We start from the raw sequence: 24,518 nt of genomic DNA on the forward strand, positions 1-24,518 counted from the left end.
TAGAACCATAATAAAGACATCTGAGGATAGACTTTAATGACAAAAACAAAGAAAGAACTAACTGGAGGACAGAAACAATGCAGGGAAAGTAATAAATGTTAAAGTTTTAAATGACACATTAAGTAGTGGAAGATATTATAATCATAAAACAATAAAATAAAAAAATGAACACTGGAAGAGAAAAGTTACAGGAAATTAAAAATTTGAGAGCAGAAATAAAAATTCAAGGAGGAGAAAAAATGGCGACTGAATAGAGTCGTGTTTGGAGTCTGGTCCTGGGGTGGAGAGAAGGAGCAGCAGAGGCTCGCAGGGGGAGTGTATGTTGGCAAGCCAAGGGACAGCTAAACTCCAGGAGAAGGCGGGGGAGTGCTGGGCAGTGTTCCACTGACCGGGCAGCACCCACAGGGGCTGGGTCCCCTCCCGGAGCTGCGGGCTCACTGGGGGGGGGCCCTGCCATCTTGCAAGGAAAGGAGGATTTTAGTGGAAACCTGACTTTCTGCGACAACAGCAAACACTGAACAGCTGCGAGCACCAGAACACCGGTCCCCTATCGGCGCAAACATTCCGATTCAAAGGAACTCTTCACTGCACCACGGAAAGGTCAGATTTCGCCTGAAATAGGGTGTGGTTTCTAATCCCCGCGGTGGGTGAGGGAAGTGCGTGAGCCGCAGGACCAGCAGGAAATGGGAGGTCTGTGCCTAGAAAAATCGGCGGCAGTTGGAACTGCTGTGATCCGTGAATGTGGAAGGGGATCCTCTGAGCTGCTAACAGAAGTGACCTCTTAAAAGCAACTCATTTTAATCTGACGAGGAGGGTCAGACTAAGAATTTTCAAAGGAGTGCAGGTTCCTTAGTCTGGCGCACAGACCCACTGTTCGCACACTTGGGCTCTTTCCGACCCTGATTACTAAGCCTAATACATAGAAAAACCCAGGTGGAAAAACCCTGAAAGACTGCAGGGGGAAGCTGTTTTTTCGGAACCTGGGGAGCAGAGCTGGGTGTGACCATCAGAGAGGCAGCTCTGAGGAGCACACTTCCACAAACCAGTAGCGAGTGCCATAGAGGGGAAAAAAAAAAAAAAAAGCTAGAGAGGCCCGGAAGTCAATTCAGAAACACTGCCACCCAGGGGCTGAAACGCTAATTGTCTCTGGTGTAATCAAAAATAAATACGAGAAATTAAGACACGGCCAGCTGAAAAAGCAGGACTGGCTTACAACACTGAGTAGCCATGAAACAAAGCTGAACTGAAATACCGCCCAGACTGGGAAACAGGCATACCAAACAGAATAATAGAGGAAGTGAATGACAGCCGCTACTGCACATTTTAGTCTTCCTATTTTTTAATTTTAAATTCTTTTTTCAATTTTTTAAATTTTTTATTCTCATTTTTTATTTTCATTTTTTTGCATCTTTTACTTAAGAAACTATTTTTTTTCTTTTTCCTCACTCAATTTTCACCTTTTTAATTATTACATTTTTATTTTCAATCAGCATTATTATTACTATTATTTTACTTTTTTTTAAATGTCATTTGATTTTCTCTTTCTTTTATTTTTGGATTAGTGTCCTACATTCGATTTGCATCTTTCCCTTACAATCGTTTTACCCTATCTCAAAGCTAACATTATGCCATCACTCTCCTCCTAACCTTTCCCCTTTTGATCTCCTGTTTATCTTAACCCTTTCTGGCTTTAGATTTTCCCTACTTTTTCAGTTTACTCTCTGCTAAAACCTCACCCTACTTATATATCTAATTCCCAACCCCCTGCTCCAAATCCATACAAACCTCTCTCTACGCTACCTTAAAAAAATTATTTTTCTCTCGGGCCTTTTGTTGTTGTTTGCTTGAATGTTGATTAGATTGAATTTTTATGCTTTTTTATGAGATTGTTTTGATTATTCTTTTTGTTGGTTTGGTTGGTTCTTTTGTTTGCTTTGTTTTTGTTTGTTTTTTACTTTTGTTTTCCCTTGCCTCACTTGATATTAGCTGGTGTTGCAGTTTGTATTAATCTTCAGGCTCGTGTTGCTGGAATTTGCTGGGAATAGTGGTTGTTCTAGTGGAGTTTACTCCACATATATATAGTTTGTTCCCCTTTTCTCTCTTAGTATCGTTCTTGACTCTCTTACTTTTTTTTCTTTTCTTTTTTTTCTTCTTTCTGCTCTTTTCCCAAGTTCAGATTCACACTCATTTTTTTTTGTTCTTTCTTTTTACTCTCCCTCTTCCACTCCTATTCCCTAATTCGTCTTTCTCTGGTGGTTACCTTTATTGGAGGTTATTAATATCATGAATACAATTCTGTTCAGTGCCTTGTCTGTTGTGCCTGGTTGTGTTGTATTTTGTACCTTTAAATCAACGCCAGAGAGAGAGATCTATATAACCAGACATCCGGAGAAGAGAGACCATGGGGAGACAAAGAAATAGCCCCCACAGGAAAGAAAAGCAGGCATCACCAGAAAAGGAAGTAAACTATTTAGAGGCAAACAACCTATCAGAGAAAGAATTCAGAGAAATGGTCATAAGGTGGCTGAAAAGGATGGAAGACAAATTCGACAATATGAGTAAGAACCAAGAGGAAATGAAGAACCAAGAAGAAATGAAAAATGACATCGCTGCTGTAAAGAACTCAATAGAAAGCATCAAGAGTAGACTAGAAGAAGTAGAGGACCGCATAAGTGAGCTAGAAGAAAAGATGGAAAAAAATACCCAATTACAACAGCTTCTAGAAACAAAAATTAGAAAGCTTGAGGAGAGCCTAAGGGAACTTCGGGACAACACAAAACAAAACAACATCAGGATAATAGGGGTACCAGAAGGAAAGGAAACTGAGCAAGGAATAGAAAACCTGTTTGAAGAAATAATAACAGAAAACTTCCCTGATATAGGGAAGAAAAAACCCACACAAATCCAAGAATCTAACAGAGTTCCAAGCAAAATGAACCCCAAAAGACCGACGCTAAGGCACATTATAATTAAGCTGGCAAACACCAACGACAAAGTAAGAATCTTAAAAGCGGCCAGAGAGAGACAGACAATTACATACAGAGGAACCCCCATCAGACTAGCAACTGATTTCTCAACAGAAACTCATCAGGCCAGAAGGGAATGGAATGAAATATACAAAGTCATGCAAAGGAAGGGTCTAGATCCAAGAATACTGTACCCAGCAAGGCTATCAATCAAAATTGAAGGTGAAATCAGGAGCTTCACAGACAAAAAAGGACTAAGGGAGTTTATCACCACCAAACCAGCAATGCAAGAAATGCTAAAGGGTCTGCTGTAAAAAGGAAAGAAATAGGAAGCAAAGAAGGAACACAGGGGTATAGAATAAAAATGGCGACAAATAAGTACATATCAATAATAACTTTAAATGTAAATGGATTGAATGCCCCAATCAAAAGACACAGGGTAACAGATTGGATAAGAAAACAAAACCCATATATCTGCTGTCTACAGGAAACCCACCTCAAAAAAAATGACGCATACAGACTGAGAGTAAAGGGCTTGAAAAAGGTTTTCCAGGCGAATGGAAATGAAAAAAAAAGCTGGGGTAGCAATACTTATATCTGACAAATTAGATCTCAAAGTGAAGGACATAACAAGAGATAATGAAGGCCACTTCATAATACTAAAGGGAGAAATCCAACAACAAGAAATAACTCTGGTAAACATATATGCACCCAATACAGGAGCACCAAGATACATTAAAAAACTCCTGGAAGATATCAAAGGAGAGATTGGCAGCAATACAATCATAGTAGGAGACTTCAATATCCCACTATCACCATTGGACAAATCCTCTAAACAAAAAAATCAGCAAAGAAACATCAATCCTAAATGACTCACTAGGACAGATGGAATTAATCGACATCTTCAGAACATTTCACCCCAAAGCCACAGAATATACATTCTTCTCAAGTGCACATGGGTCATTTTCAAAGATCGACCATAGGTTAGGACATAGGCAAAGTCTCTCCAAATTCAAGAAGATAGAAATCATATCAAGTATCTTCTCAGATCACAGTGGCATAAAACTGGAAATCAACTACAATAAAAACAACCCAAAGAAATCAAATACTTGGAGACTAAACAGCATGCTATTAAACCATGACTGGGTTACCAAAGACATCAAGGAAGAAATAAAAAACATCATGGCAACAAATGACAATGAAAACACAACAATCCAAAATCTATGGGACACAGCGAAAGCAGTCCTGAGAGGGAAGTTCATAGCTTCAAGGGAGTTTCCAGATTTAGATAGTCTATTGAGTACTCAATAAAACATATGAAAAATAGCCATGTTAAGAGTCAGAAAAATGACGGTTGAATAGGCAGACCTGTCATGTACCTTGTCCCAGAGCCAAACTGGAAATATAACTAAATTGGAGAACATTCACCTGGAATTACCAACTGAATTCCAGCTGAGGAGGAGACTTATATCAAGGGAGGAGAGAAAACACTTGGGAGACCACACCTCCACAACTGCTCCCTTGACATGGTCAGGGGTGAACCACACAGTCAGCCAGCCTGAGAGGAGATTCCATCCATGAACAGAACAATAACATTCAAGACATAACCACAACAGGAGAACCCAAATAACTCAAGCAAGAGACTTTCTTAAAGCAACAAGCTCAGAAGATCTAAGAAATTGCACCACTGGGTCCCACAAAACACTTACTACATAAGACCACCCCACAAAGTCTGGGAGGCATAGCAGTTTGACCTACTACATAGAAAAAGAAACAAAAGGACAGCAAAAATGGGAAGACAAAGAAACAACCCCAAATGAAAGAAAAGGAGGAATAGCCAGAAAAGGAATTAAATGAAATAGAGGCAAGCAATTTGTTAAAGAATTCAGAGTAATGGCAATAAGGGTGCTCAAATAATTCAGTGAGAAATACCAGCAAGGTAATGAGAATTATAAGGAAATTAAGGAATATATTATATTACAGGACTTATTGAGAGGTACACCAACATGAAAACAGAGGTTGGAAGAATAAATAAGAATCAATTGGAAATGAGGAATGACAGCTGAAATAAAGAGCTCCCTGGAAGGATTCAACAGTAGACTAGAAGAAGTTGAGAACCAAACCCATGAATTAGGAGGTAGGGATAAAAAAACACATTCAGAGCAGCAAGTGTGGAAAAAAAATTAAAAAGCAGGAGCGTTTAAGGAAGCTGTGGGATAACATGAAATGAAACAGCATTCACATGATAGGAGTACCAGAAAGAGAAGGATCCAAGCAACTAATACAGAAACTGTTTGGAGAAACAATGGCAGAAAATTTCCTTAACCTGATAAAGAAAAAAGTCACCCAAGTTCAGAAAACACAGAGTCCCAGCCAAGATGAACCTCAAAAGACCAATTCCTAGACACACAATCATTAAAATGGCAAACATTAAAGACAAAGAATCTTAAAGGCTGTAAGAGAGAGACAGAAAGTTACCTACTAGGGAGCTCCCATTAGACTGTCAGCTGATTTTTCAATAGAATCATTTCAGGCCAGAAGGGAGTGGCATGAAGTATAGAAACATACCATAGTACTATATTAAGATTCACATAATCTATAGAACTGAACTACATAAAAACACTGATTTCCGACTTAATTTTTTCTCCAGCTAACTATTAAATAAATTTGAGAATAAAGATACCTATTTCCATGCAAAATCTCAAAGTTGCCTTCTCCAAATTTAGGGAATTGAACAGAGGATGTGCTCCACTACAATGGGAGTATAAACCAAGGAAAAGGAGAGGGAGAACAGGAACTGTGCCGGAGGCCAGAGAACTGGAAAGGAACATCCAAGGAGGAGAATTGTACTCCTGATGGATTATAATATAATATATCAAAAACATGAGATAGCTATTATCTTCTTAATTTTTTAATCCTCACCTGAGGGTATGCTTATTGATTTGAGAGATATCGATGTGAGACACATCACTCAGTTGCCTCCCATACATGCCCCAAAACCTAGATATGTCACTGACTGGGAATCGAATCCGCAACCTTTTTGTTGCATGAGATGATGTTCCAACCAAGTCACCTGGCTGGGGCAATAGTTATCATTTGTAGAAAAACAAAAAGTATTACAAGAAAGGTAATATTCATATTGCACCCTGTAGTTTTTTAAAATATATTTTTTATTGTTGATAGTATTACAGATATCTCCCATTTACCCACCCTCCTTTACCAACCTCCTGCCAGCCCCTACCTGACCCCCGCCAAGGTAAATGTAAATTATCTTTACATAGCTGTAACAATTACATCAATACTGATATAACCAAAAATTATTTTTCAACTATACTAGGAGAATAAGTGTGGAGGGTGCACAGAAATTTAAGAGAACTAATTAGGTATCCATTAACTTTCTATTTTGAAAATATATAAAACTGAAAAATGGACACGTAGCTATGCAGAACCATTCTGAATAGAAAAACAAATACTACAAAAAACAGTATAGTGTTGAAAGTGGCTATAGTTATCGAGAGTATGAATTGGGGTGGTGGGAAATGGCATTAGGGATAACTGGGTTTTTTTTGTTAGAATTCTTATGGGGCTGACTTAGAAACATGTATAACATTGATTAAAAATAGAAAGTATTTATCAGAAGAAAATACATTTCAAAATAATTCATTTTTAAATTTACTCATAAATTGGGTTAAATTATACCTTAAGATTAAATAGAAAGAATTTAGCTGAGGTACATGTGAGGATGGAGATTCTATACATATATATTTACTAGAGGCCCAGTGCAATTTCGTGCACTGGTATGGTCCCTAGGCCTGGCCTGCAATCAGTGCCATCTACCCCGGCTGCCTGCAGCTGGCTCCGCCATCCGCCACCACCCACCCTAGTTCCTTGTTCACCATCAGGTGATCAAAGCCTGCTGGCTGGGGGGAGGAACTGAGAGGTTGGCTGTTCCGACCACTTGTCAGCCCCGCCCCCTGCCACAGGTCACCCTGTGTGTGTGGGGCAACCGGCAGGGTGGGGGCGTTGGCCTGGCGCCGCCCCTGTCCCCCACAACCCACCCCTGGTTCCCTGTTCCCCATCGGGAGATCAGAGCCTGCTGGCCGGGGGAAGGGACCTAGAGGTTGGCTGTTCCTGCCCCTGCTGCAGGTCGCCCTCTGTGTGTGGGGCTACTGGCGGGGCGGGGACCTTGGATTGACGCTACCCATGTCCCCTGCCACCCACCCCCAGTTCCCCATTCCCCATTGGGAGATCGGAGCCTGCTGGGCAGGGAAAGGGACCAAGAGGTGGTCAGTGCACCTCATAGTGACTGGTCGAGTGGTCGTTCTGGTCATTCTGCTGTTAGGGTCAATTTGCATATCACCCTTTTATTATATAGTAGAGAGGCCTGGTGCATGGGGGTGGTGGCTGGCCTGCCCTGATGGGGACCCAGATCGGGGTGGGTATCCCCCTGGGGGTTGGGGCCAGCCGGGATGATGGGCCGCGGGTGGTTTGCTCACTGCTGGGGGGTGGGGTCAACTGGGGCATGGGGACGCAGTCATTCTGGTCTCTGGTCATTCTGGTGGTTCCGCCATTTCAGTCGCTGGGCTTTTAATATAAAGGATATTTAACATTACCTATACTCAAATCTGTAATTCTGAATAAAAGAAATATCTAGTCTTTTAACTTCAGCTATATGTTTTCTAATACCTAGAAACTCAACTTGGGTTTTAATGAAATTTATTTGAAAAATTTGAATGAATCTTTAGGATAAATTCTTTCAGAAAGAAGTCTCAGGTGACATATGGAAATAAACAGATGCACAACTTGATTTCTGTAATTTATACTACATTAAAAAAATCTTTTCTTTAAGTCTTTCTTGACTAAAAAGTGTACATGATTTTGATTTAAAGAAATGTTTAAATGACAACTATTGGTGAAAAGTGGTAAAGAAAATACTGCTAATTAAGTTGATACATGCATAATTGGTAGTTCCCCTTTACAGGTCCAAATTAAACATAATTGGACCATAAAGAAATGTGAGAGGCTAAAACTTTAAGTCAGGTCAGTACTATGCCAACCAAGTCCAAAAAAATAATTTAAAAGGCATGCACATGCCAAAACAGGTTTGGCTTGGTGGATAGAGTGTCGGCCTGCGGACTGAAATGTCCCAGGTTCGATTTCCGTCAAGGGCATGTACCTTGGTTGTAGGCACATCCCCAGTGTGAGGTGTGCAGGAGGCAGCTGATCGATGTTTCTCTCTCATCGATGTTTCTAACTATCTATCCCTCACCCTTCCTCTATGTAAAAAATCAATAAAAATATATTTTTTTAAAAAAGGCATGCACATGAGCATAACATTTAAAGAAGAAAAACAAAATTTTTAAATGTTCTTTAACTAAAACTCTCCCAATATCCTGGAACTATGTTGTCCAATACAGTAGCCACGATGGGGATAAAGATATGCTGAGGGAACAGCATATTTCAAGATAGAGAGTTCAGAAGCATTGAGAGCTGCTGATGGGTTAATTACTAGTAAGACAATAAATTGTCATATAAAACATGACCACTGAATTTAACAACATGAAGGTAACCATATGTTTAGATGTAAGGATGAGGGAAAATTCATATTAAGGTGGGGTAAAGAGTGAAGTGAGAAATGAGAAAATGGTGAGAGTGAATACAGACCACTCTTTCAAGAAAAGGTCAGCTATGCAAGCATACAGGGCTAGAGCTGAAGGGATGCTGACAGGGGGTGAGGGGGGCAGTGTCAATAGAGATAATTTTTTTTTTAATGGCAAGAGAAATTTAAAATTGTTTTCAAAACTGATGGGAAAGCCCTGGCCGGTTTGGCTCAGTGGAGAGAGCATCGGTGTGCGGACTGAAGGGTCCCAGGTTCGATTCTGGTCAAGGGCATGTACCTTGGTTGCAGTCACATCCCCAGTAGGACGTGTGCAGGAGGCAGCTGATGGATGTTTCTCTCTCATCCATGTTTCTAGCTATCTATCCCTCTCCCTTCCTCTCTGTAAAAATCAATAAAATATATTTTTAAAAAAACTGATGGGAAAGATGTGATTGAGGGGAAAAGGCTAAATGTATAACAGAGAAAAGCAAACAAGATTAGTTAGGTTCTTAGAAGGTGGAAGGAGATGCAGAAGATTGGTCTTAGGCAGGACAGAGAACTTAACTCCTGTAAAGAAAAGAAAAAAAAAGAAAGCTTAAGGACATAGGATTTTCCAGTCCTCTCAATTTATACTGTCTATAATTAAAATGAATTCACAACTTTATATCCAACCAGTAAAGTATAAAGGCACAGATTACATAGAAAAAGTGTCAATTCTGTTTAAACCTGGATGTTCATTATGAGAATAGAGGCCTGCTTCTCATTATCTGAAATAATGCTGTATAATAAGATATACCAGATACATTCCAGTTAGGAACCTACCATCTTTCAATGTGTAGAGATGAAAACGTCCGTGAAGCTGCTTCTCGCGTTAATAATTTGAACCCACACTGTGTGTCCCTGATTCCTTTGACACAAAGGAACCACACCAGGAAGTGGAATCCATACATGAGCAGAGTACGGAAGTAAGAACGCTGAAACAAAGACAATGAAAATGACTTTTCCATTTACCTATAAAGGAGACAGTGAAAACACCTGGCTGTAGACAACTGCAATTAATATGTAATTGGCTGGGTAGATTTTACATGTGAACACCATTGTTCCATTAGCTTTAATGGAAAAGTGTATCATAGAAACTGTGAAGATACTGTCTGCTTAGAGCAGGGCAGAGGCACTCTGGAGATTGAGTCAGACAAGAAGAATCACAGTACCTGTGAGAGATCAGAGCTTGAATTTACCAGAAGCATAGCATAGCAGTTTGAGCTGCTATATGCAAAGAGAACATCTCATTCACCTATTTTGTGCCCCTTTTTCCCAAATACACTTCAGTTTCAAAAGAGGTGACAGTTACCAGAATATCTAGAAAAAGCAAAACAGTAAAATTTGAACCCGAAGTTCAATACCTAGCTAATAAAAATGATAAAAGTGGTACCACATAATAACACAAAAGTTTCAGACTAGAAAGGAATTTGAAATAAAAACCCAGTATGCCTAATTAGGCATGACATACCCAATTAAATATACTTTAACAATTAAGTTCTTTAATGTTTTAGATACTAAACTTAACCCTTTGCACTCGCTTGCTTTTTTCTCGATTCCTTTATTCTACTCGGGATTTAATTTTTTAAATACCCCAGATTTTACAAAGTGCGGCAGTAGAATAAAAAACTGGAGTTTCTTTTCATACAAACTTATTTTGATTTTTTTATATTTGAAACATTCAAAGAGTATAAAAAGAGCTGCTACCAATGCTGTGTCGAGTCACACTCGACATCCGAGTGCAAAAGGTTACGTAATCTTAATTCCTGTTTATTAATTATTGTTATTAGTAATTAATTTCATTATTAGTAACAACAGGACATAATATTCTATTATTCATTAAACACTGAAAACGTCTACACTAATAAAAGAGAAACATGCTAATTGACAGTCCCTCCGCTATGCCCACCAGCCAATCAGGAGTGAGTATGCAAATCAACCCAACAAAGATGGCAGAGGCGATGGAGCTGGATCAAGCAGGAGGCTTGGGTTGCCCCCGGCGATGGAAGAAGCCAAGATTCCTGCCCTCCCTGGCCACCACTCAAGGAGTGGCTGGGGGCCTGGGTCACCGGGGGTGACCCAGGCTTCCAGCCGACCCTAGCCTCCACTCAAGGAGGAGCTGGAGAAAAAAAAAAAGGAGGGGCTTGGAGCCTGGATCGCTGGGGGGCGTGGTCAGCCTGAAAATGACCCTCAGCCATTTACCCAGGCTGGCCAGGAAGCCCAGTGGGGACCCCCACCCTGAAGGGAGTGTGGCCAACCTGAAAATAGCCCTCAGCCCCTCACCCAGGCTGTCCATGCCCCCCATGGGGACCCTCAGCCCGTGGGGGGCATGGCCAGCCTGCAAACCACCACAGGCCTCTCACCCAGGCCACCCCACACTCCAAGGGAACCCCACTCTGATCCAGGACACCCTTCAGGGCAAACCAGCTGGCCCCCACCCATGCACCAGGCCTCTATCTATACTAATAAAAGTGTAATATGCTAATTAGACTGGGAGACCTTCCAGGAGATCTTCTGGATGTTCTTCTGGACAAAGCCATGGTGGCAGGGCCGAGGTAGAGGCGGTTAGAGGCCAAGAGGGGAAGGCAGTTGTGGGTGATCAGGCCAGGATGGGACGGCAGTTGTGGGTGATCAGGCTGGTGGGGGGGGGGCATTGGGGGTGAGCAGACCAGCAGGAGGGCCAGTTGGGGGTGAGCAGGCCAGTGGGGAGGGGAGGTGGGGGCGAGCAGGCCAGCAGGGGGGGCAGTTGGGGGTGAGCAGACCGGCAGGGGAGGGGAGGTGGGGGTGAGCAGGCCAGCAGGGGGGGCAGTTGGGGGTGAGCAGACCGGCAGGGGAGGCAGTTGGGGGCAAGCCCACTGGCACAGGGGGCAGTTGGGGGTGATCAGTCTGGAGGGTGGGCATTTGGGGGTGAGCAGGCCGGCGGCAGGGGGCAGTTGAAGGCGAGCAGGCCTGCAGGTGAGTGCTTAGGAGGCAGCAGTCCTGGATTGCGAGAGGGTTGTCCAACTGCCAGTTTAGGCCCATTCCCTGTAAACCGGCAATAGGACATCCTTCGAGGGGTCCCAGATTGAAGAGGGTGCAGGCCGGGCTGAGGGACACCCCCTCCATGCACGAATTTCATGCACCGGGCCACTAGTTAAAACATAAGAATAATAGATCCTTAGTTATCACTGTATTCAAGACTTTCATATTTGGAATTATAAAAGACAGGATCTCTTAAGATGGGTTAATAGACCCATGGAATAATAATTAGATATTTATATAAACAACCTATTATGAGTCTATATAAAATATTTAATATCGTATACCAGTAGAGAAAGGTCTGTTCACCCTTTTGTTTTTTTGTAATTGTAATCTTTAGTATCATTCTTCATTCACATAGCTTTTTCTATCATCATTGAAAGAACCACGACTAATTGATAACATAAGTAGAAAAAAGCCCACTGAACTAAGAGACCTATATTCAAATTCATTAATAATTAGGGTAACCATGAGCAAGTTACTTACACACTCTGTCTCACTTTCCTCATTTGAAAGTGGGAATGAAAATGCCTACTTTCAGATGTTATCACAAGAATTCAATGAGATAATATTAAAGTCTTTAGCCAAGTATTTGGCACAGAAAGTAATAGAAACTCAATAAATATTTTTAATAAGGAAAGCTTGAAAGCTCATTTTAATCTTTTGACCACAATTTCACTCAAGTCAATAGGCCAAGAAGGGGAGGAAGAATAAAATATTTATAAAGTATATAAAATAAACTTTTTGAAAGGATCTAACACTTCTCATTTATCACCTAGAATCTCTAGTTATGTTTTGATATAATTATATCCTACTTCTCTAAGTAGATAGGGCAGAAACCTAATTTTAAAATGCTCTGGGAATTTCACAACACCTTGCCTTCCATATAAAATATTTCCAATAAATATTGGTTGACTGATCAATCCTCCAAAAGAGCATTTACGCTTAGGAAAGGAACAAGTAGAAATTCAAAGACAGAAAAAGAAAAACTAAAAGGTAGAAAAACAATAGCTATAAATTATTTTTCTTGAATGTGATTTAGGTGACCTTACTAGTTATAAATAAAAATACTCATGACTGTTTTTGCTTCTATGTGAATAGAAGATTTTTGTTTGTTTTAGGATAATGGCTATTTTTAAAATCTAGAAACGTGAAGTTCACATGAATACTTTAAATTTGATGTGTATCATATTTAAAATATAACAATTAACTACAAAGAAGATCTTTCTTTAATTTTAAAAACCTGGCAAATATCTTAAATTTAAAAGACAAATGAAAATATATTATAAGATAAACTTAATAAAATAAAGCTAACAAAGTCATAGAATAGCATTATATGAACTTCTGGGAGACTTCTAAAAAACATCAAGGAAAAAGACATTCACTACTTCAATATTAAAAATAATCTTTCTAATGTTGTGAAATATAAACAAGGAATTCAGGTAAAATTTAAAGGAATTTCATTATCTTAAAATAAGAAGTTCAAAGAAGTCCCAAGATGTCTTCAAAGAAAATCTAAAGACATCACATAGTAATATATTCTATTTTGAATCTTTTAAATGATAAATTCAAGAATACCCACACAACATAAACATTATTATTATAACTGTTACACAGAACAAATATGAATACATTTAAGGGTGCTAAAAGATTCCATCAGTGCTGTAACCTGTTTTACTTCCAAGGGAGCAGAACACATGGTAGCATTAACTGAGAATATGTATAAATGTATTTAGAAAAGATAAGTCTGAAATCTATGCAATTAAGCTATTGAAGTCACAGTTTATTATTTTGATTATTAATTCTTTTGTAACTTTTTCACTATCCACTATACAGGGGTTTATGTTAGCTACAGCACATTCAGAAAAAAACTGAGTGCTCAGAAATGGGAGGCCATGCTGCAGTTTCTTGGACATGTGGCAAAAGGATGTGTTGTTTCTCGGAAAGGACCTTCAATAAGATTTAGTTGTGGAAGCTCTCACTTCTGAACAACACTGTGGCATAAGTAAGAGTGGTACTCACCTCCTCCCACAACCACCTCAAAATTACAACTAAATTACAGAGTAACCATCATTCAGAACCAATTGAAATCTGGCTGAATGGAAGTCCTACAACTAGGGAATTAAAGAAGCCATATCCAGGCTATGAGGGGAGGTGAAGATGTGGAACAGGCTGATACTACACCAAAATGTGGCAGATAAAAATTGGAAGGGATATCTCAGCTGTGGAGCTCCACCTTGAGGAGCAAGGGGTCCCAGCCCCACACCAGCACCCTACCCCCAACTCTGGGTTCCAGTGCTAGGAAGAGAAGTCCTCATGATTTCTGGCTGTAAAAACCAGCAGGGACTGAGGCTGAGGAAGACAAAGGCTGCTGATCCCAGGCAATTCCTCTTAAAGGGCCCATTCAGGGACTTAGTCAGACTCACTCCCTATGAGCTTCAGTGCTGGGACTGCAGCTTGAAAAGCAACAGAGACATATGGGGAGGAGCAAAATTATCTGGCATCAGGGCAAGAACTGGGCAAACAAGCTCTCCCAGACAGAAGTGCTGGCAGAGTCCATTGATCCTTGGATGAGCCTATCCCCACAGAGCTGGCAGGTGGGAGTTATATCTGAGTCTCCATCAACATGGCTCACACTGTTTGTCCTTGTCCCCTCCCACTGCCCCCACCCCCGCTACCCCCGGCCCCAGTGATTCCTTGAGGCCCCATGACATACAACTTCATAACTTTCGGACTCATCTAAGCTGTTTCCAGCAGCTTTTCCATACAAATGGCCTGTCTTGCTCATGCTTCAGATTCTCTTAAAAATCTCTCAAACAAGCAGCAGCTGGCCTCAGCATGCCCAGTACCTCTGGCTAAGTGGCCTCAGGGTGGTACTCACAGCAGCAGTCCTTGGGCCTCCCCTGGGCACTCCAAACCCAGCACAAGTAGCAGCCATCTGCGGACTGCTTTGTAGCTCACACTGGGTGGTCCCCAGCAGAACAAAAGCAGTGGCTGACCTTGGCCTGCAACTCTGGGAAGCCTCACAGACAGTAACTCAGTGGACAGCTTTAGACTATATCAAAGCATCAATGGCTCAACCACCTCTATAGGCAACACACTCAATGAGCGGACTAAGCAAGCACCATAGCCCCATTGAAGTAAGTCCTGCTCTCTGAGATGGGCTCTTACACAGTTGATTATCCACAGTGGTCCAAGGTCAGTGGTTGGTGGTCATAGCCAGTCCTTGCAGCTGATTGAGCTGGGGGTAAATCCCTCCTATTGACAAGCCAACAGCAATCAAAGTTAAACTACAAGAGGAGGGAATACACAGCCCCCATGGGAGATGCCCCTTGAGGGCCCTGCTTGGGGGATCAGGGAGGTTGTGCCACCAGAACACTGACTACGTTAGGCCACTCTACCAAGTTGGGAGATGTAGCAGCTCTACCTAATACATAGAAACAAACACAAGGAGGCTGCCAAAATGAAGAGACAAATGTCCCAAATGAAAGAACAGAACAAAACTCCAGAAAAATAAAAACTAAACAAAACGGAGAGAAGCAATCTACTAGATTCAGAGTTCAAAACACTGGTTATAAGGATGCTTAATGCACTGAGTGAGAACCTCAGCAGCATAAAAAAGGACTAGTCAGAAATAAAGGATAAACTAACAGAAGTAAAGGATAATTTACAGAGAATCAACACTAGAGTAGATGAAACCAATAATCAAATTAGCTATTTGGAATATAAGGAGGAAAAAAGAAAAAATAAAAAATTTTAAAAAGAAAAGAAAAAAAATAAAAAAAAATGAGGATAGTTTAAGGAGCCTCAGGAACAACTTCAAGTGTACTAACATTCATATCATGGGGGTGCTGGAAGGAGAAGAGAGGGAGCAAGAAATTGAAAACCTGTTTGAAAAAGTGATAGAAAGCTTCCCTAACTTGGTGAAGAATAGACATAAAAGTCCAGGAAGAACAGAGTCCCAAACAAGATGAAACCAAAGAGGCCTACACCAAGACACACCATAATTAAAATGCAAAAGGTTAAAGACAAAGAGAGAATCTTAAAAGCAGCAAGATAAATGTAGTTAGTTACCTTCAAGGGAGTCCTCCCATATGACTGTCAACTTATTCTCAACAGAAACTTTGCAGGCCAGAAGGGAGTAGCAAGAAATATTCAAAGTGATGAAAAGTAAAGACCTACAACCAAGATTTCTCTACTCAGCAAAGTTATCATTTAGAATCGAGGGACAGATATAGAGCTTCCCAGCAAGAAAAAGCTAAAGGAATTCATCACTACCAAACCAATATTATATGAAATGTTAAAGGGTCTTCTTAGGAAGGAAAAAAAAAAAAAGAAGAAGATAAAAAATATGAATGATAAAATGGCAATAAATACATACCTATCAATAATTGAATCTAAAAACCAATATAATCAAACAAGCAGAACAGAAACAGACTCATAAATATAGAGAACATTTTGAGGGTGGCTAGATAGGCAGGAGACTAGCAAGATGGGTGAAAAGCTGAAGGGATTAAGAAGTACAGAATAGTCATGAGGATGTAAAGTAAAGCATAGGGAATGAAGTTACTAATATTCTAATAACTATGCATGTTGTCAGATGGATGCAAAATTTATTGGGATGATTGATTGATAAGTTAAGCAACTTATGTACAACTACAGTGTACACCTAAAACTAATATAATAATGTATGTCAACTGTAATTTAAAAAACAAAAATGAAGATGAGTGGATTAAAAAACTCTGGTACATCTACACAATGGAATACTATGGTACTAAAAAAAAAAAAAGAAGGAACTTTTACCATTTGCAACAGCATAGATGGAATTGGAGAGCATTATGCTAAGCGAAATAAGCCAGTCAGAGAAAGATAAGTATCACATAATGTCACTCATATGTGGGATACAATGATCAGCATAAACTGATGAACAAAAATAGATCCAGAGACAAGGTAACACTGAACAGACGGTCCAACCTAAGAGAGAAGGAGGGGAGGGAGGGGAGAGGGGTAGAGATCAACCAAAGGACTTGTATGCATGCATAATAGCATAACCAATGGACACACACACTGGGGCTGTAGGGGCTTGTCCTGGAGGCTTTAAGTGGCAGGGGGAGAGGGGGTTGGGGGATCAATGGGGAAAAAGGAGACATAATACTTTAAAACATTTTAAAAAAGCAAAAAAATGATTTAAAAATGGAAAAAAGACAGGTATAGTTCTATGAGACCATCTGGAATTGAACTACAAGCCTTCTGAATAGCAGTTATGCATAGCATTTGCAGTAGACAATAGCAGGTCCTTAGTCAGTGGATAAATTTATCCTTTCATTTTATAGAGTAGCAGCCAATTCTGTGGGGTCCAAAAGCACTAATCAATCACTTAAGTTTTAAAATTGTCTGTTTGTTTGTTTATTTAGACATCTATTTGTTGTTCCACTCATGCATTCATTGGTTGCTTTTTGTATATGACCTAACAGGAGATTGAACCCACAACCTTGGTATATACGGATGATGCTCTAATCAACTGATCTACCTGACTGGGGCAAATCAGTTAGTTTTAGAGTTGGAGGGATGGATGGAACACAAGATAAATTATAAGCATACAGATCATGAGACAGAGCTCTTGATGTCTGCCTAAAACCAGAATTGGGTAAAATAAGATTTAGACCTTACACAGTCTCATTTAAATACTATTCTAATAAAAACTAAAAGAATTTTCAACTAATGGGAGTTCTAAGTGAAAAGAATTTAGAGCATTAAAACCAAAACCAAAACACAGTTCCTTTATATTGTCAACAACAATAAATATAGGTTGCAATTATCTCTTGCTTTGATTACTTCAATAGCTTCCTAATCATTCCTTCCTATTTCTCTAATCTATCTTTATCTTTTACCAAGTAGATTATCCTTTTTACCTACATTGATATAGTTTTTTAAAGGAAAAAATGTATTCACAAAACCATCCTATATAACAAAAGGGTAATATGCAAATTGACCTTAATGGCAGAATGACAGGTAGCTATGACGTGCACTGACCAATAGGGGGCATATGAACAATGCAGGAGCTGCCACCTGGTGGTCAGTGTGCTTCCACAGGGGGAGCGCTGCTCAGCAAGAAGCTGGCTCATGGCTGGCTAGTGCAGTGGCGGTGGCGGGAGCCTCTCCTGCCCCCGTGGCAGCACTAAGGATGTCCGGCAGGGAGCGGGCCTAAGCCGCTAGTCCGACATCCCCCAAGGGCTCCCGGGCTCAGAGGGATGTCTGACTGCCAACTCAGGCTCGTTCCCCTGGGGAGCGGGCCTAAGCCGTCAGTCGAACACCCCCCAAGGGGTCCCGGACAGCAAGAGAGCACAGGCTGGGCTGAGGGACCCCCACCCGAGTGCATGAATTTTTGTGCACCAGGCCTCTAGTCTATCTGTATAAAAGGCTAATATGATAAGTGTCCTTCCCTCTGTCTGGGTAATGATGTCAAGTAGCAGCACCTGGCTCTCTCTCCCTAGCGACGAATAGCCTCCTTGGAGTTTCTTCAGGCCAGGAACATGACTTGCTTTATAGCCAGGTGGAAACACTTTACACTGTAACCAAATATCTGTGAAGCGTTTTCCTGTGCCTCATCTCATTTGATCCTCACAGAATTCCTGGAGTAGGTAGATAGGAGACTCAGTGGAATACTATTTTTTATTCATTAGCCAGAAAACAGAGATTTAGAAAGCTTAGAAAGTTGACCCGAGACCTCACCGGTTTGGCTCAGTGGATAGAGCGTCAGCCTACAGACTGAAAGGTCCCAGGTTCAATTCCGGTCAAGGGCATGTACCTTGGTTGCGGGCACATACCCAGTGGGAGGTGTGCAGGAGGCAGCTGATCAATGTTTCTCTCTCATCAATGTTTCTAACACTCTATCCTTCTCCCTTCCTCTCTGTAATAAATCAAAATACATTAAAAAAAAGAAAAAAGAAATTTGACCCGACTGAAAAGAAGAAATGATGGACCTTGAAAATAACTTCTGGTTTTCTCACTGTGCAGAATATAATAAAAAGTTGCTACAGTTAAATATTTTACCCTTTTTTCTCCCTGTGTGATCTATAATAATAATGTGCTTTGTGTTGATGTTCACTGCTGTGTTGCTGACAATTACCTGAAAGAGAAGTTGAGGTACTTCACTGGGCTGGAAAAAGTTTAGCTAAATCAGAAAGCAAGTTTGTTCTATATCTACAAAAGGCTAAGTTGAGGAGGAGAACCAAGATGGCAGCATAAGTAAACATCCATACTTGCAGCCTGTCACAACCACATCAAAATTACAATTAAAGGCAGAACAACGACCACCCAGAACCGGGGTAAAGCTGGCTGAGTGGAAGTCCCACAACTAGAGAGGTGAAGAAAGTGCAGTGAGACTGGTAAGAGGTGCGGAGGTGCAGAAAGTGCTGGCACCTGGATGTGCTGTTCTTTTAATCGGGAGGGAGATACAAGCGCTCCCGCTTGCTCTGAATGCCAGTTCCGGGAGAGACTAGGGGGGGACCCAGACATACAGGAGAACCTGGACTGTCTGGCATCGGGACAGGAACGCGAGGGTGGCTTTCTCTCAGAGGTGCTCACAGTGATCATTGTTCCTGGACCAGGGTGCAGGATGCAGAGAACTGGGGACCTATCCTGTGCAGGACTGACTGGCAGCCATTGCTGTTTGCTCTGCCCTAGTGATTCCCAGAGACCCCACCCCACCAAATTTACAACCCCACCCAAGCTGTGCACATCGGCTTTTGCATATGAATGGCCTGTCCTTTCTCCACCTAAAACCTGTCAAACTGCAGCTGGGTCAGAGAGCCCCAGAGCTTCCAAAAGAAGGCTCAAGGCCCGGCAGCAGCAGCCTGCCTTGCTTCACAGCTACGCCTCATCTGGGCACTTCCAAACCTCATACAAAGAGGAGGAATCTGCAGATGTCTCTGTAGCTCCTGCTGGGTGGCCCCAGACAGTGGCTGACCTTGCACCTCCTTGGAGATCCAAGAGCCAGTGTACCCAGTGATCAGTGTGAGACCATACTGGATTACAACTCTTCACATCCATAAGAGACACACTCAAGGGCAGACTCAGTGAGCACCAAAGCCCCACTGAAGCAAGTCCTGCCACATAAGGGTGTCTCCTGTGCAACAGATCTTCCAGTGTAGGCAAAGCTGGTCATCACAGCCAATTGGCCTGAGGTCAATTCCTCCTAATGATATCAACAACAATCAAGTGTTAGCTACAACAAGACTGTGCCAACAGTCCACAAAAGGGTGCACCAGGAGTGTCCACCTCAGGTGATTGGAGAGGATGAGCCACTGGGCCCTATAGGACACCTAGCACACAGAGCTACTCTATCAACTCAAGGAGACTTAGCAGCTACCCAGTACATAGAAACAAATACAGGGAAGCAGCCAAAATGCAGAGACAAAGAAACAAATCACAAATGAAAGAAATGGATGAAAGCAAAATACTGGACATAGAGTTCAAAACCACAGTTATAAAGTTACTCAAGAATCTTCTAGAAACTTCTGAGAAATTTAGTGAGACCCTCAAGAATATGAAAAAAGATCAATCAGAAATTAAGCATTCAATGGCTGAAATAAAGAATAATATACAGAGATCCAACAACAGGCTAGAGGATCCCAAGAATCAAGTCAAAGATTTGAAATATGAAGAAGTAAAAAACACCCAACCAGAAAAGCATAAAGCAAAAAGAATCCAAAAATGTGAAGATAGTGTAAGGAGCCTCTGGGACAACTTCAAGCGTACCAACATCAGAATTATGAGTGTGCCGGAAGAAGAGAGAGAGCAAGATATTGAAAACCTATTTGAAGAAATAATGACAGAAAACTTCCCCCACCTGGTGAGCGAAATAGACTTACAAGTTCAGGAAGCGCACAGAAACCCAAACAAGAGGAATCCAAAGAAAACCACACCAAGATACATCATAATTAAAATGCAAAGGGCAAAAGACAAAGAGAGAATCTTAAAAGCAGCAAGAGAAAAACAGTTAGTTACCTACAAGGGAGCACCCATACGACTGTCAGCTGATTTCTCAACAGAAACTATGCAGGCCAGACGGGAGTGTCAAGAAATATACAAAGTGATGAACAGCAAGAACCTACAACCAAGATTACTCTACCCAGCAAAGCTATCATTTAGAATTGAAGGTCAGATAAAGATCTTCACAGACAAGAAAAAACTAAAGGACTTCATCACCACCAAACCAGTATTATAAGAAATTCTGAAAGGTATTCTTTAAGAAGAGGAAGAAAAAAAAGGTAAAGATAAAAAAAATTATGAACAACAAAGTGACAACAAATACATATCTATCAACAAGTGAATCTAAAAGTCAAATGAATAAAAAACCTGATGAACAGAACAAACTGGTGAATGTAATAGAATCAGGGGCATGGAAAGAGAACAGACACTCAATTCTCGGGGGAAGGGGATGTGTGGGGTGCGGGAAGAGATTGGACAAAGAACTTACACCTAAGGATGAAGTCGGGTGGGTGGAGGGGACAGAAGCCCTGGAGTGGGTAGGAACTGTTGGAGGGGAGCTATCAGGGAATAAAAGAGGAACATCTGTAATAATCTGAAAAATAAAGATTTTATAAAAAAAACAAAACAAAAAAATAAAAAAATTTAATGAGCTGGAAAAAAAAAGGCTAAGTTGAATGCACATGCACAATACATATAAAGCTCTCACTGGCACCAATTGCATGTGTATGTTTTCATCTTTCATTGTCAATCGTGAATTTGGTTGACACTTCTATTATAGAGAAAGGGCGAATAGTGATATTAAAATACTAGAGACCCGGTGCATGAAAATTCATGCACTGGAGGGGGAGTCCCTCAGCCTGGCCTGCCCCCTCTCACAGTCTGGGTGACCTCAGGGGTGGAGGTGACCAGGCAATCAGGGGAAGTCGATGCCCCATCACACCTCTGCTGCTGCCACTGCCGGCGGCACAAGCCTAGGCTGGCCATGGTTACCTGAGCCTTGGGCAGCCCTAGAAGGCTGGGCAGCTGCCATTCGAGGCTTGCCTGCACCTTGGATGTCGGCTGGACAGCCACCATCCGAGGCTTGCCTAGGGCCGGCCCTGGGTGGCTGAGGGGACTGGGCGCTGCCCTCTTGTGGCTGTGGGTGCCACCATCTTTGAGGGCGGGGCACTCAATTAGCATATTCCCTCCTTATTTGCTGTGGGTGCTGCCATCTTTGAGGGCAGGGCAGTCAATGAGCATATTTCCTCCTTATTGTCTGTGGGCGCCGCCATCTTTGTGATGGCGTGAGAGTCAATTAGCATATTCCGTCTTTATTAGGTAGGATTGCTTCTAATTAATTTCCTTTCAATATGCATGAATTTGTATACCAGGTCACTAGTCTATATAAATAAAAGCCTAAGCGATGAAACAAACAGTCAACCGGTTGCTATGATGCACACTAATCACCAGGGGGCAGACGCTCAACGCAGTAGCTGACCCTTGGAGATCAGTGTGCTCCCACAGTGGGAGTGCCGCTCAGCTGACCGACCTGGCCTGGCAGCCAACCAGCAGGGCAGCAGCCACGCACTCCCTCAGTAGTCCTGCAGGTCCAATCTCCAGAGGACGGGCCAGGCACCAATGGACATGTGCCACTGGCATGATCCCGAAAGAGCTGCCAGCCTCCTGGAAGCCAGCCTTGGGCACTGCGGCTGCTTCCTCAAACGTGTCACAAACATTAGCGGTATGGATCTGGATCTGGGGATTGCAAGGCATCCTACCGCCCATCCGGAGGACCAATTGTCCCTCCCCTCAACCACCCACGGGGCGTGCAGCAGACACAGGGCTCACAGCTGGCGAGCGCCACTGTGGTGGTGCAAGCCTCTCCTAATTGCAAATAACTGTGCATGAGCCCGTGGCAGACACAGTGGGGCCAGGATGAGCAGAAGTGGTAGGCAGGAGTGGCAGGCAGGAGCAGCAGACGGCTTTCCTGTGCATGAATTTGTGCACCGGTCCTCTAGTTAAATTAGTCCTAGTCTATTTTCATTAAGTGTTTTAGTTTGCATTGATATTTTTATATAAAAAATTATACTGTACTAGAGGCCCAGTGCACGAATTCGTGCACAGGTGGGGTTCCTCGCCCAGTTCTAATTGGGACCAGCAGCCAACCTCCTGTGTCCCTTCCCCCAGCTGGCTTGCCGGCCGGGGGCGGGGGGCAATGGACCACAGGAGGTTGGTTGCCTGCAGGGAGGAGCCACGGGTGGTTGGCTAGATGACCAGGGGGAGAGGTCGTGAAAGGTTGGCTCGCTGGGGGGCGGGGCCATGGGAGGTTGGCCAGGTGGCCAGGGGGAGCGGGGGCACAGGAGGTTGGGCACCTGTGGAAGAGAAGCCATGGGAGGTTGGCCAGCCAGAGGGAAGGGCCGATTGGGCAGGCCAGTGAGGGGTAGGGACCGTGGGAGGTTAGAGGGGAGGGAGAAAGGGAGGACTGGTCAGGGCCCGCTGGTGGGGGGAGGGGCTGATTGTGGCCAGCCAGTGGGGGTAGGAACTGTGGGAGGGTGGCTGGCTGGGGGAAGGGACCATTGCAGGTTTTCTGGCCTGGAAGGAGGGACTGAGGAAGGTTGGCCGGCCATGGGAGGTTGGTTGTGGGAGCGCAATGACCACCAGGGATCAGCTCTTGCACTGAGTGTCTGCTCCCTGGTAGTCAGTGCGTGTCATAGCGACTTGTCGACCCGTCGTTCTGGTCATAACAGTCGCTTAGGCTTTCATATATATAGACTGGTGGTCTGGTGCATTAAATTCGTGCATGGGGGGGGATTTCCCTCAGCCCGGCCTGCATCCTCTCCAATCTGGGACCCCTCAGGGGATGTCTGACTGCCCTGTGGGATCGGGCCTAAACTGACAGTCGACATCCTTCTCGCAATCCAGGACTGCTGGCTCCTAACTGCTCACATGCCTGCCTGCCTGATCACCCCTAACCACTCTGCCTGCTGGTCTGCTCTTCCCCAACTACCCCCACCCTGCTGGCCTGCTCTCCCCCAAATTGCCCCCCTGCCAGCCTGATCACCCCCAACTACCCCCCAATGCCAGCCTGTTCACCCCCAACTGTCCCCCTGCCAGCCTGCTCTCCCCCAACTGCCCCTCCACCAGCCTGATCACCCCAAACTGCCCTACCCTCTTGGCCTGATCTCCCCTAACCGCCTCTGCCTCGGCCCCGCCACCATGGCTTTGTCTGGAAGGACATCTGGAAGGTCTCCCGGAAGGTGTTCCAGTCTAATCAGCACATTACCCTTTTATTAGTATAGGTAATTTTTTTTTATACAACTTCATATTTTAGTTATTTCCCCATGTTTTATAGTCTCCATTTTCATCTATTTTATTGTTTGGATGATATTTCACCCAGGGGAAACGCCTATATTTTCTAGTGTTGGAATTTAGTATTTTACAGCTTCTACTATTTTATAATTATAACTAATGTGCTAAATATCTTGGCCATATATTTTTCTTTCTTTATCCCACACATATCTGTAAAGTGATAAAAGTTGAACTAGCTAATCTCTAAACTCTTTTAGTTTTAAATTTCTAAAAGTATAATGTTTTCTATAATTAATAGATTAACCTTTTGCACTCGGATGTTGAGTGTGACTCGACATGGTTAGCATTAGAATAAAAAAATCGAGAAAAAAGCAAGCGAGTTCAAAGGGTTAAAACACCATTGAAAGTCCATATGAATATAAAACACTGAACTACATGGGGAAGATGTTAGAATAATTTACTTCTTAAAAAAGGAGTCTAGGTTTCCACAGCCTAGCTAATAAAAGAGTAATATGCAAATTGACCGCAACTTCGCTATGCCAAAGCTACGCCCACCAGCCAATCAGGGCGAGTATGCAAATCAACCCAACCAAGATAGCGGTTAATTTGCATAT

General features: G+C 42.5%; 1 protein-coding gene across 4 annotated transcripts in view; it reads right to left on the reverse strand.

Annotated features, from left to right (window-relative positions):
- The window catches only part of ALG5 (ALG5 dolichyl-phosphate beta-glucosyltransferase), an 85,634-nt gene that overhangs the window by 4,615 nt on the left and 56,501 nt on the right, over positions 1-24,518 (reverse strand). For 3 of the 4 annotated variants that reach the window (XM_054720357.1, XM_054720354.1, XM_054720355.1), the window contains one exon: positions 9,388-9,539. In XM_054720357.1, the coding sequence (XP_054576332.1) occupies positions 9,388-9,539 (152 nt within the window). Of the gene's footprint in view, positions 1-7,470; positions 7,551-9,387; positions 9,540-24,518 lie in introns of those variants that run through there. The other variant, XM_054720356.1, reaches the window with a different exon arrangement.

Source organism: Eptesicus fuscus, chromosome 8 (genome assembly GCF_027574615.1).
Source record: "Eptesicus fuscus isolate TK198812 chromosome 8, DD_ASM_mEF_20220401, whole genome shotgun sequence".
Taxonomy (NCBI): Eukaryota; Metazoa; Chordata; class Mammalia; order Chiroptera; family Vespertilionidae; genus Eptesicus; species Eptesicus fuscus.